Source organism: Ictidomys tridecemlineatus, chromosome 12 (genome assembly GCF_052094955.1).
Source record: "Ictidomys tridecemlineatus isolate mIctTri1 chromosome 12, mIctTri1.hap1, whole genome shotgun sequence".
NCBI classification, from domain to species: Eukaryota; Metazoa; Chordata; class Mammalia; order Rodentia; family Sciuridae; genus Ictidomys; species Ictidomys tridecemlineatus.
Window position 1 is genome coordinate 90,577,807 of NC_135488.1, and position 14,382 is coordinate 90,592,188.

Below are 14,382 nucleotides of genomic sequence, written 5' to 3' on the forward strand. Positions count from 1 at the left end.
TTAGAATGTGAGTCTGAGAGACAAATGCTATAGAAAGACAAGGATCAATTTGAACAGATTATTTTGGGAAGATCATTGTTGAATCTGGATGTGATGTTAACTACATTTTGCCTATTGATGAGAATGCTGTCATTTTTCTTGGTCTAGGGATATAGCTCAGTTGGTAGAGTGCTTGCCTAGCATTCACAAGGCCCTGGGTTCAATCCCTAGCACCACCAAAAAAAAAAAAAGATGTATTGTCATTTTCTATGATGAATGTAGGTAAATGCATATAGACTGTCAGGGAGGGGAGGTTTTTAACCAGAGGGATATCTCTTTGTGTGGATATGCCTGTTGATAGCTTTATATCCAGGTGTATTTTAAATATTAAAACCTCTGGGGGCTGGAGTTGTAGCTTAGTGGTAGAGCACTTGCCTAGCATGTGTGAGGTATTGGGTTCGATTCTTAATACCACATTTAAATAAATAAAATAAAGGTGCATCAACAATAAAAAAAATTAAAAGTAAAACCGTGGGTTGAATTATAGCAACATTATCATTTACTCATTGAGGTTAATTAGCTCAGGTTAAAGATAGCACATTGCATCTTAAAGATAGGTCAAAGATAGCACATTGCATTTATGTGATTTTCCCAAGGTTTACAACTTTAGGAGACTTATTATTATGGACAGTTTTAATTATGAAGATCTGACACATGCCTCTTTTCTCTTTGCAGGCGAGATAAACTATGGATTTGCATGGAATTTTGTGGAGGTGGTTCTTTACAGGATATTTATCATGGTGAGACCAAAGTTATATTTTTATAGGTATGAAGTAGAATTTCTTAACATAGATGGTTACAAATTCAAATATCAATATTGTATTAGGGAAAGAGCTATGTCTTATCAGTATGTTGATTGGGCACATACACAGGTATTTAAGATATATATGAATGAAAGGAGTATTTACTTTATAAGTTGGAAGGTTATATGCATTTAAATTATTTTCTAGTTTTGAAGAAGGCACATTATTTTTAGTTCAAAATTTTGAACTCAGGGCCTTGTACAAATGTAGAAGACTTGAGACATACCAAACCAGTAGAACATCCAATAGATAAATAAGTGTTGGCTCTCCTGTGTTTTGGTAGCATCAATTAAATGTTTATTCTCTTAGGATCAAAGTCTGACAAATTCCAAAGTGATTAAAACATTTTTCATTGAGATTAATGGCATTTATGAAGGAGACTTGTAAAGTAAAATAAGCAGCATTTATTGTCTTTTTCTACCCTGATTGTGTCAGTTTCTTGTCACAGACTGTGAAATAGACTTACTCCATTCAAAAAGGGGTACTTTTTGATTTAATGTGAAATAAAATAGTATCTTAATTCAAGCAATCTTGGGGAAAATAAAGATCTCATTTTTTTCATATAGAATGTGGGCCTATGTTTCCCAGTGTGGGGTCTCTTAAGTGATTGAAGAGGCTAATTTTAATAATGCAGATGGTAAAAGACCATTTGAATAGGGATTTTACTGTTTATTTTTTAAATATTTTTGTATTTCACTGTGTCTTCTTGGTGTAGGTTGGTTTTGCTTGACATAAATTGACAAAATAGTGTACATGGTTTTTTTTTCCTCTCTTTTATATAATAGGGTCTCAATGTACTACTAACCATAATTGAACTAGGAAGAAGGAAATGACGAATTCTCTGAAATCAAAAACTTCATGAGAAAAATGGGCCTTAAGTTGGTCCTGAAACAATAAATAATCTTTGAGTAGAAAGAATAGGAAGCATGTTATAGGGGGTGAAACCACTGTGTAGCCACAGGGAGGTGTGACTCGTGACTCAGGAGAGCACTCTTGTTTATCTGGGAATGTGTATAGGGAGCCTGAAGAGCCCAGGAATGTTTCTTCTTTATGAAGAAATATTTATTTTCTAAGGATATTTTTATTATATTTTTATGATTGTTCTTTAAAATGTTTGAACATTTTTTCTTTTTTATGAGTGGCATTTTGATTTCAAAGATTTAGAGATAAACGAAAGAGAGTTGACATTAATTTACATTGCAGAACAAACAGTATTTCTAGAAGCTTGTGATTTCCGTATACTCTAAATAAAAAAGCTATTCCCCCTTCTTTGTCTTAATGTGGATTAATTTCTCTACTGTTGTTTCACCAACTTGCTGGTTAAATTTTTTTTTCTTAAGGTTTTTTTCAGCAAGATCTTAATGGTCAACTCTTCCAATGTCTGCCTCAGCTCTCCCCCACCCCCATATTTTTTATTGATACATTAGAGTTGTACATAATGGTGTGATTTGTTGTTACATATTAATACATGCACACAATGTAAAAATACTATTTGGCCAATTTGCCTCACCAGCTCTTCCCAGTCCCTAACTTTCAACAGATAGTTTAAGTGGGCATAACATTGTTATTAGCAAGTATTTTCCTTCAGCCTTTTGAAGATTTTAGACAGTTATCTTCTAGCTTCTTTAATTTTTGGGACCTTATGTGTTTCTGTTTATTAATCCTTGGCAGAAATCTCTGCTCTTCTCTTCTTGCTTTTAAATTTTTTTCTCTTCATTTCTAGTGTTTCTTGTGTCTAAGTGTGGGTTTACTTTTACTTTTTTTACTTAGGACTTCATGTACTTCTGAGAACTTAGTTCTTTCATTAGATCTGACAATTTTCAATTATTATCTCTTCAAATATTTTCTCCCCTGGTCTCTGCTATTTTTTCTGGAATTTCAGTTAGATACACATTGCATTTTCTGTGTCTCTTGTTTACACTGATCAACAACTGGATTAGTGGAAAAAAACAATAGTTTCATGGTATCTTGGATATTCTCAAACATGCATACTGGGAATTCACATGCTTTTACAAAACCACACATTCTTTTTCTGTGTTCACTCTTTTGTTCTGCACCAAAGGGTTGGTCAAAAAGTAGTATACATTGCCACAAGGGATTACTTCACAGCAGTGTACATTGCTCTATGAGCAGTCAATAATGCTGTAAATTTATGTCGTCACATAGGACATGTTTCTTCATTTGTTTCTGTATCTCTCCTCTCCTCCTTATCACATTTTCATTACATTAGGAGAAGTGTAATATTCTGGATTTCTGTATTTGGTATAAGAGAAATTTCTTCCTTTTCAAAACCCTAGTGCTTATGAGGTTTTTGTTGGGGTTTTTTGCAGGTGTATAAGACAAAATTAAACACATATTTTGATCTGTCATTTTGCAAAGATCAACTGTTTTGGGGTTTTCAAACCTGTTTTTTTTTTGCCACATTATTTTTGCACTAAGCCAATTTTAATATTTTATTTTACTGCCCTTTAATTCTATCTTTATTCCATATAATTTCTTAAAAAATTTAAGTCGTCTTAAATGGGAAAGTATTTTTGTTATCTGTTGGTTTATGACAAATGACCCAAAGTTTGACAGCTTTTACAGCGTTTCTGTGGGTCATTTGGGTGCTTGTAACTCATGGTTTCGCATGAGACTGACTAGGGCAGGAGGATTTTTTTCAGGATGGTGCATTTACTTGATTATTGGCAGAGGCTTCTAGTCCTTGCTGGCTATTGGCAGGCAGTTCCTCCCCATGTGGATCTTACCCCACAGCACTTGTGTGGCCATGATGTGGCATCCCCTGGACAAGTGAGTATAGAGAGAACAAGAAGGAGACTGCAAAGCCTTTTATGACATAGTCTCAGAAGTCGCACACTGTTGCTTCTGTTGCATTGTTCTTTGTATTCTGTTATTCAGAAATAAGTCAAATAAGTGCAGCCCAGGCTCAGGAAGGGAATCAAGTTTCAACTCTTGCAAGAGGAAATGTCAAGGAGTTCATAGAGTTGTATTCAACCATCATAGGAAGATGCATGTTTTGAATTTATGTTTTCTTCCCTACAAGCTTCTTCTCTCCTTTAACTTTTCTGTGAACTGTAGTCAACATTAGACTCTTTTCTGCTCCGGCATGGTAAGCTTTCTCTATTTTTCTGCTGAATTATTTTCTCTTTAATATTGTCCTTTAACAACTTTCTCCCATTCTGTTATATCATTTATAGTTAATTGCTTTCTCACTTATTTTATAATTTTAGATTTTGAAGTCATCTTTAGTGGACTTTTTCAGTGGGAATTCCATATAACTTCTAAGAGTATACATCTTTCCAGAGTTTTTTCCTGGAACCTCAGGAGCTCATTGTTTTCAGTATGTATTTGAACCTTAACCATGGGTGAACAGGCCTGTGATGACATTTTTCCTCCTATCCAGGTCCCTGCCATGACAGCCAGAATCCCTACTCGTCTCCTGTACTTGTCTGTTGTTTTAATGAGAATGTGGTCCTTTGAGGGCCCTGGCCTTTTGTGGGTTTTTGTTGTGACTCTGCCTTGTCTTCTGTGCCCGGATAGAGGATTAAACTAAATTATAAGTTTAATGATTTAGTTAATACAGGCTGTCCCTGAAGTCATAGCTAGACTATTCTCTCACAGTTTTACTTAATTTTCTTTTCCTTTTTGTTTGTGGCTTCTGAAAAAGTCTCGTACCGTTCTTGATCTCACCTAAGCCTTTGAAAGGTTATCTTAAAAAGTTTTTCTCTGGGGCTGGGGATGTGGCTCAAGCCGTAGTGCACTCGCCTGGCATGCGTGCGGCCCGGGTTCTATCCTCAGCACCACATACAAATAAAGATGTTGTGTCTGCCGAAAACTAAAAAATAAATATTAAAATTCATTCTCTCTCTCTCTCTCTCTCTCTCTCTCTCTCTCTCTCTCTCTCTCTCTCTCTCTCTCTCTCAAAAAAAAAAAAAAAGAAGAAAAAGAAAAGAAAGTTTTCTCTGGGTTTTATTTTCAGGTTATTGTGTTTGTCATATTGTAGAAACAAGTCTCAAGGAGGCCTCTTACTGAAAGTGAGTGAGCTTAGAAGTCACAGAAATTAATTATATGATTTTTTTTCAGACATGTAAGTCTAGATGTGTCCTCAAAAGAATCTAAGTGAAATAGATTTCTCTTTCCTATAAAATCCACAGCTATTCTAAACATGTTTATAAAACTATAAAGTTACATTTATGTGAGTTAACCATCTAGCAGAGGATTCCATCATTGGGATTTAACTAAATTTTTGGAGTAGTGTCTCTCACCCAATGTGTTTCTGTATTCTAAAGTAATTTTAATAGCAAAAAAAGAGAAATTAACTAGATGTCTTCAACACTGGCTATACCTGTCTCAGTCCATCTGTGCTGCTATAACAGAATACCTGACAGTGGATCATTTATAAACAATAGAAATTTATTTCTCTCATAGTCCTAGAGGCTGAGAAATCCAAGATCAAGGTGCCACTAGGTTCCATGTCTGGTGAAGTCTTGCCCTGATAGATGGCACTGTCTAGGTGTCTGGGTAGAAGGGCAAAGTAGGGTTGAACAGTGCTTTGAATCCCATTCATAAGCAAGAACCCCTGGTGGCTTAGTCACCTTCAGTGTCCCATTTCTTAATACCTTTATACTGAAGATTATTTCAACATGAATCTTGAAGGGACACATGTTTAAACCATAGCTGATTAAGACACAGGAAATACTATGATAAAATTAGGCCATATATATATGCACACACACACATGCATACATATATACATATATGTAGAAAAGATATTCTTGAGACATAGATAATGTTGGTAAGTGAAATAAGGGCAGGTTTCAAAATGGTGTGTATAATGCAGTGCCATCTTTGCTGATGTGTGCAATATACACATATAGATCACCCTTGATTTTCAATGATTTGACTTACAATTTTTTGACTTTACAATGATGAGAAAGCCATACACATTGAGAGAAAACTGTTGAATTTTGACTTCTTCCCAAACTAGTGATATATACTGTACTGTATATATTCTTGCTTTGGTGGGCAGCAGTAGTCAGCCACAGTTTCCAGTTAGCCATGCAATCACAAGAGTAAACCACTTGCTCTCCACTGTGTACTGTATCACTAAACTGTGGTGTTCATAAGTAATTGCATTGAATACATTTTTTACTTAGGATGTTTTCAACTTAGAATGAGTTTACCAGAATGTAACTCCTTTGTAAGTTATAGATCGTGTATTATTAAGATGTCTCAGGCTGGGGTTGTGGCTCAGGGGTAGAGCGCTCACCTCCAGTGTTCGAGGCCCTGCGTTCAATATTCAGCAGCACATAAACATAAATAAATAAAATAAAGATGTTGTGTTCAACTACAACTAAAAAAAATTAATATATATATATATTTTTTAAAAAGATGTTTCTGCATAAAAGCATCTGGAGCCCTGCACAATGACACACACATAACCCAGCTCCTTGGGAGGCTGAAGCAGGAAGATCACAAGTTCTGTGCCAGCTCAGGCAATTTAGTGCCACCCTGTCTCAAAATAAAACTACAAGGGGCTAATCTGAGTGGTGAAGTACTTTCCTGGCCTGCGTGAGGCCCTAGGTTCAATTTATAGCTTTGGGGAAAAAAAGATCATCTTGTAGGTTATAGACCAAACTTATTGGTATTGTTTATTATTGAGTAATATTTGGATAAGAAAGAGGCCTTTGCTTTACAAACTGCTCTACTGATTGAAACTCTTATAGTGAACATATATTAATTTTATTACTACAAAGTTAACACTTTTAGGGAAAATATTGATTTAAAAAATTAACCATAATACATTTTACACTCAACTACAACAACAACAACAACAAAAAAAACCCTTTTAATATAAAAACTAGCTAAACCTCTTGGTATTCTTTTAACATTTAGAAGGTGACATTCAATTAACAAGATATTACAATGAAAATGTTATCAGTCTCAGTGACCATTCATTCCATAAACAGGGAGCCACTCTTCTGTGCAGGCACTATTCTGAACACTGGAGATACGGCAACGAGCAAATCAGACTAAAAGAAAACAAAAACTCTGCCTTCATGGAGCTCACATCTTATTGGCACCTTTTATGCATCTTAATTTTGTTGCTCAATGGAATTTGTAAGACTTTGTCACTTACTGAAAAAACGTGTATCGATTAATCTTATTAATATTAATTTTCTTCTGTTACAGTAACTGGCCCTCTCTCAGAACTGCAGATTGCATATGTAAGCAGAGAAACACTACAGGTAAATCAGATACTAATTAGAATACTCTTGATTAACTTAAATGTTTATTGGGCATCATCTGATAAAGTAAGGATGAAATAGTCTAGTTTGGCAAAACATTTTTTAATTGTGATAAATTTATTATATTTCAAGTAAATATTGTAAAGCCTAAATGTGATGATATAACCTAAAATTCAAGCACTATGAATTTGTTGTTTTTTATTTCCTTCTAGTACTAAAGAAAGGCTTGAAAATTAAGCACTGCCATGGGACTCAGTATTCATTTTGATGCTAATTGGATTAAGAAAATTATTTCAAATTATTTATAAAGTTTACTGAAAACTGTCTTAGAAAAATCATTGGTTCCAGTTAAACTTTATTTACCTTTCTCATTTTCTTTATTCTTTGTCTTCTAAGATATTTCATAAGTTAAAGATAACTGGTAGACTTTCTGTAAGTAGTAAATAATATACAGAGATTACTACTTATTTAATCACTTAAAATCCAAAATTATACTCTGTGATAAAATCTTGATCACATTTCTGTTTTTCAAAATTCCAGGGATTATATTATCTTCACAGTAAAGGAAAAATGCACAGAGATATTAAGGTATACATTCTATTTTTAACCTAATAACCTGCTCTTCATTTTTAAATACTCTGATCAAATTATTGAGCAAAATTGGTTTTTATGTTTGATTGTTATCTGAAATATACCATTACTATAATAAAAGTGAGTGATACTGTTGTTTAATTTTTTATAGTAGTTTTGTTGAGATATAATTTATATACCATAAAATTCCTCCTTTTAAAGGATATAATTCAGTGGACTAATAGTTTAATAGTTCTTGTTAGCTTATTTGTAGTTATTTATTTGTAAAATTCGGATACTTTCATCAAATTATAGTTTTTTTTAAGAGAGAGAGAATTTTTAATATTTATTTTTTAGTTTTCGGTGGACACAACATCTTATTTTATTTTCATGTGGTGCTGAGGATCGAACCCAGCCACATCCCCAGCCCTATAGTTTTTCAGTAAGTTTATTAGTGAGCTTCAGTAATAGTAAGGAACTATAATTACTGATGTATCAAAATGAATAAATTAAATCTGAGTATTTTCTGATGGTCTTCCTTCAGCCGGCAGAGGAGATCTGCTACTCTGGACATGCTGAGGTTAACTCAATGGTAAATTAAGCCCAGTGGCAGGCTACCTGCATGTATTTCTAAAGCTACTGCCATCTTCCTCATATAGATATTTTCTTTTTTTGTTTGTTTATTTTTTGTCCTCTTTCCTTGTTCATCCTACTTCCTACTTCTTTCTTCCCCTTTTCTATAACATAGAGTTTAACTTTTTTTTGATGTTGCTCCTTAGTCTCTGGTGAAAGTCAAAAACTCTCTCCTCAGAAAATGTCCTTATACTCACGCCCTCAAATTTTCCTTGGAATTTCATTGGACTTACAGATCAACTGCTAAGATTCCATGCTTTAGATATCTTTCAAAAGCCACTTAAAAGACACAACAAAGAACTCTGGAGTTCAAATGTAGAAGAGATTACATGAAGAAGAATAAATTAAGGTGCCATGTCATTGGCACTTAGATGATCTGGAAGGATTGATGGATTTTTGTGAGAAATGGATGTTGGCATGCATTCCTAGAGAAAAGAAGAATCTGAACAAAGATACACAGGTTAGAAAGTATGTGGCCATTTTAGAGAACATAAAATCAGTATCGTATTATTGAAGAGAGTATATGGAATTAATAGGAGTTGAGGTCGGCTAGAGAATTTGAAACTCCATTATGCAGGGACTTTTGTGCCAGACTTGGATAAATTCTGACAGGTACCACTGTCTTTACTCTTGTCTAAGCTACATTATATCTCTCCTGGACTTCTCTAGTAGCCTTCTAACTGCTTGCATTCTTGAGTGGTTCTCTGATCACTTTTCTACCGAGTGACCAAAGTGATCTTTTAAAATCAGTTTTCATTCTCTTGCTTATAAACCTCCATTGGTTTCCATCATACTCCATAAAATCCCAGTTCTTTTACCATGACCTATGAGGTTATGAATGATCTGGTCCCTCCATTTCTCTGAACCCATTTCACAGTCCATTCCTCTTGGTTTTACTCATTCTGTTCCAACCAAACTGAATTTACTATTCTTGGAATATATGGAGCTCATTCTGGCCCAGTGTTTTTGTATTGATTGTTCCTTTTTCCTGCAACGCTCTTGTACCAGATTTGGGTATGGCAGTGTATCTTACTCCATCAAGATTTTTGCTCTTATTGCATTAGAGAGGGCTTCTTTTCCCTGCTTTGTCTTCAGAGTGCTTATTTCTGCCTGACTTTGAATCACTTGTTCATTCATTCATTCATAGATAAATAGGTAGATTTTCTCTTCCTCCTATTTGGATGTACATTCCAGAAGAACTAGCAGTTATTTATCACTATAGGCCCAGAAGTTAAAATAGTACCTCTAGTCACCTCTCACGGAGAGAGGGGTGGATAGATGAAGGGAAAGATCAAAGGCCATGATGTACATGTCGCATGAGGTAAATTATAACTTACAAAAATTAATCTGAAACAGGGGAGACTAGTGAAGGCTGGCAGAAGCCTCAATGGCTATGCACAGATAAGCTAAAATTCCTGCTCTAGTTTCCTTTCTTTCATTTTTCTCCCTTTTCCCATTATTCCTTAGAGCTATGTTAATATCAGTGGGTGCAGTTCCGCTTCACTAGTGACATTTGGGAATCTGTTAATCTCCTTTTTCCTTTTCTTTTTTCTTCCCCACCCAAGGTCTTGCTTCTTATTACTGACTACAGGAGGAAGACTTACAAATTTTCTCCCCCAAGCCTATCTCAATGTTTGATGGCACCCAGGATTAAAGAGGTGCCTACTTTGGCTTGCTTATTTAAAAGTTGGAGAAAAGAAGGGATAGAAAAGCATATGATACTGGGTTACAGTATTTCTTTCCTTCCAACAGCTTTGAGCTTATTGAAAACAAAATAGTCATTATTATTATCTTCTTTGAGCTTAGGGCAAGAAGCAAAAGTGAGAGCTGGGGTTGTGGTTCAGTGCTAGAGTGCTTGCCTAGCATGTGTGAGGCACTGGGTTCAATCCTCAGCACCACAGAAAAATAAATAAAAGTATTGTGTCCATCTACAACTTAAAAAAAAGAAGAAAGAAGAAGCAAAAGTGGCTAAAATGTAGTCTGGTGCATTTTAATTCTGTGGGCCTATGGTTAGTTGCTTATATACTGGGTGGCCCATTGGGATACTTGACCTTATGTCCAAGCTGCAAGGTAGTCATATACCAGCACTGCTGTCATGATAGTAAGTCCCTAAAAAGGGAGATTTGTTTAAATAAGAAATAATAATCAAATATTTATTTATTTATGCATGCATGCATGCATTGCTGGAGGTTGAACCCAGGGACACTTGATTACTGAGCTACATCCCTAGTGCTTTTTATTATTTTTAAAAAATTTTGAGACAAGGCCTCACTGTTTCTCAGTTTGACCTCAAACTTAGGATCCTTCTATGTTGGACTCCCAAGTTACGGGATTACAAGTATGTGCCACCATACCCAGCAGTGGTCAAATTTAAAGCTCAATATAAGCAATTGAAAACTTTTATATAACAGTTTCTATTGTTAAATAATATTTCAGTGTTGTGGTGGTTTATCATCAAGAGGAAGTGACACTTAGATGAAAACAGTATATATATATCAATTTTATATTAACATTCATACTATTTTGCTGTTTTGCTAGCAGCTTATTTTTAAAGGCAGAACATTTTATAAAGATAAGCAAATTGCCTAAGATGTGGACAGTAATTTCCCTATGAATTGAGCACACTTTAAATTTTAAATATTTCTAGGCCTAAGACTGATTCTTCTATTAATTTTAAACTGATTATTTATTAAATTGTTTGTTAAATATGTGTATTTAATCTTTTATATGCCCTGTCTGATAAAATGTCTGTTTCCTCTTTTAACTAAAATATTCTCACTTTGAAGGGAGCTAACATTCTATTAACGGATAATGGTCATGTGAAACTCGGTAAGTAAATTTGGAATTTTGATGAACAAATCTGTTCTAAAAAATAGTTAAGTCTTTGTATTTGGGTTTTTGTTTGTCTATTTTTGTTGTTTTGTAGGACTAGATTTCCCCTCTCCTGAACAGCATCTTGGTATTTTTAGATGGTAATCTTATTGCAGGGCATGTCTTCTCTCTATATCTGATTCATCTTCTCTTAAACAGTGATAAAGCCTGTCCTTCACATAAGATAGATTTGTCACAAAGATATTGTGAAATGATATTCTTTGGGAATTCTTTCAGCTCTAACCCAGGAACATGACTTCTAGTAAGAAATCTATACAAATTTATCTTATAAGCAAAAAATAAGACAAACAAAAATAAATTCATAAGTCTATATTCTTTACTTCGGTTTTTACAATGAAATAAAATATAACTGATTGTTGCTTTGTTTCAAACAGTAACTTATATTTTGTTTTGTAACTTTGATTCAAATCATGATTAAAACAGAGTTCAATACCTAAATAATGACTTAATTTAAAAGACAAAAAAAAAAAAAATGTCCAAGCTGCAAAATAGTCATACATCAGCACTGCTGTAGTGATGGTAAGTCCCTATAAAGGGAGATTTGTTTAAACAGGAAATAATAATAAAACAGTATAGTTATTTAATAATAATATCAAAATATAAAATATTAATAATAATTAAATAGTAGTTTTAGAACAGTCGTATCTATTAAGTATTAAATAAAATATCTAGTAATAAATATGGAAACAATTTATTTTGAACTATATAGGACATAAAATTCAAAGTATGTGTTTATTTTATAAAAATATAAACAAGGCTGGGGATATAACTCAGTACAGAGCATTTGCCTAGCAATCCACAGCTCCCCCGAACCTGAACTATATAGTCCTAATCAGATTAATATATATCTAATAATTAACATTTTAAAGTTTTCCTGGATGATTTATCTATAAATATGGGAAAAGAAAAAAAGATAAGTCCTATTCTGTGCCGATGACTTGGTAAGCAGTTTCTGCCAACAGTTTAATATTCTGTGACAATGTTACATAAAGATATACTCCCAAACTAGAAAATATAAGAACTCAACATACTTATCTTAAAGAATCATAACAAATTCCTGGCAGTGATTGATGTTGTTATTAGAGTGTATTACAAAGGTATGATTTGGCTGGGCATGGTGCTGCATGCCTGTAATCTCAGCGGTTTGGGAGGCTAGGAAGGAGGCTGACAAGTTCAAGACTAGCCTCAGCAACTAAGCGAGACCCTGAGCAACTAATAAAAAAATAAATAAAAAGAGCTTGGGATATAGCTCAGTGTTAAAGCACCCCTGGGTTCAATCACTGGTACCAAAAATAAGGTAGGATTTGGGGAATATATGTTTGGGTGTTTTTCAAGTGAGGTGGATTTACCAGATTATTATTGATCTGTTATCAGTCATCATGTCGGGCAAAGAATACATGGAATATACTGCTACTTAAAAATGTCTTCCATTGATATTCTGTGAATTTCAGGTCCTAGAAATTAGGAAGTCTGACAGTTTAGATTTTCCCAGCTCTTTTTCATCAAAACTGTTTGATCTTGACCTTTGTTATTATTTTAATTTATGTTGATATATTTGAGAGTCTCTTTGGCTATGATGCAAACTGTCTACTTTGTGATAGTTTAATACTATACATCAAATAGAAAATTCTAATATGGTGTTTGAGAATATTTCATTTTTGAAATTAACTTAACGAAAGTAATTACTGAAAGTTTTTTCTCATGTTACCTTCAACAGTTTTATTTTCTTTCTCTCATTTTTCTTTTCTAAATATTTCTTATTTTTTTAATAGCCGATTTTGGAGTATCTGCACAGATAACAGCTACGATTGCCAAACGGAAGTCTTTCATTGGTACACCATATTGGTAATTTTATTTTAATTGACTTTTTATTTTTTGTTGTTGTTGTTGCTGTTGTTGCCCTGTCATTACTAGATACAACATATCTCAAAAAATAGAATTTTTAGGACTAAGTTTATGAAAAAGGTCATCAGCAGGTAAAATAATTTAGGCATGTATACTTGTAGATAGATTAAATGACCAAAAAATTACTACCATGTGATTTTTCATCAAATAGAAAGGCTTAAAAGATTGATATATGGTTTTCAGGAACCTTCCATCTGGCTCTTGCTCCTATATACATCACATGTATTTTCAGAGATGTCTTTTTATCTGTCTTACTTCACCTCTATATTCTAATTAATCTTTCGACATTACATTATTTACAATATTCCTTTACCGAAAGCTTTTTGGCATGTCCTGGTTGACTACAAGATCAAATACAGAGGATGGAGATGTAACTCCATAGTAGAGCATTTGCCTCACACATATGAGGCCTTGGGTTCAGTTCCCTCCCCCTACAAAAAAAAAAAAAAAAAATCAATTGCAGCTTTCTCTGTATTTTTGGAGTCTTTCATGGTCAGGCCTCTTCACTTTATTAATCTTATTCCTAGTAGTCTCCTCCACAGACCTTCCTTTCTAGCCATGTTTGTTTGCTAAGTGGTCTTTGACCAGTCTATAAAAGCTGTCCTGTTCACTAGTTCCTGGCCACTTACCAGGTGCCAGGTATGACTCTAAGCACTTTGATTACCAGGGTGGACAGTATAACTGTCTTGGATACACCATTACTTGCCCTGGAATTTTTGCAACACCTTCACCTTATGTGTGGCCACTCCCTCCTCAGCAGTGGTGTAGCACTGCTGTCTCTGTACTGCCCATTCAAACAGTGCTAGGAAGGGTAGTAACAAAAACTCTTCTAGTCCTCTCTTCTGCATCTAGCATCACCCACTATTTAGATGTGTCATGGTAGGTGAAGATGTTCAGCGCTCTTCATTCCTCACCTACTATCCTTAGAGTGCATGTTCTTGGTGAAATCAGTAGATAAACTCTTATCACACTTTTTTCAAATTTTTTTTCTTGAATTTAATAATTTTGTTTTCAATTGCAAAGTTTTTTGTAAAAATCTCTTGTAAAGACTTTGCCATACCTTCTCACATTTTATAGTTTTGTAAGATGCCTCTATCTAATTTTCTATATCATAAAGCCTGTCAAACTTTGTCAGTCCTGATTTTTATTTGTTTTCCTTTAACTTCCTGGAATCCCCTTTTCTCTTCTTCCACTCTGGTTGTTTGATCTGTAGCTCTTCTGCATAGATTTGCCTTGGAGTTTTTTAGCTTGGGAATTTCTTTCCTGTGGATTCTAAGTGTTCGTAATTTGGC

General features: G+C 34.2%; 1 protein-coding gene across 13 annotated transcripts in view; it reads left to right on the forward strand.

The window, feature by feature from the left end:
- The window catches only part of Map4k3 (mitogen-activated protein kinase kinase kinase kinase 3), a 178,123-nt gene that overhangs the window by 96,452 nt on the left and 67,289 nt on the right, over positions 1 to 14,382 (forward strand). For 9 of the 13 annotated variants that reach the window (XR_013429042.1, XM_078029316.1, XM_078029313.1 and 6 more), the window contains exons 4-10: positions 715 to 779; positions 7,035 to 7,090; positions 7,631 to 7,678; positions 8,205 to 8,252; positions 9,859 to 9,951; positions 11,080 to 11,122; positions 12,958 to 13,030. Coding sequence is in view for 12 of the 13 variants with exons in the window: in XM_078029316.1 (XP_077885442.1) it covers positions 715 to 779; positions 7,035 to 7,090; positions 7,631 to 7,678; positions 8,205 to 8,252; positions 9,859 to 9,951; positions 11,080 to 11,122; positions 12,958 to 13,030 (426 nt within the window). In the remaining variant the exon portion in view is untranslated. The remainder of the gene's footprint in view (positions 1 to 714; positions 780 to 7,034; positions 7,091 to 7,630; positions 7,679 to 8,204; positions 8,253 to 9,858; positions 9,952 to 11,079; positions 11,123 to 12,957; positions 13,031 to 14,382) is intronic. The other 4 variants (XM_040271105.2, XM_040271109.2, XM_005324537.4 and 1 more) reach the window with 1 other exon arrangement.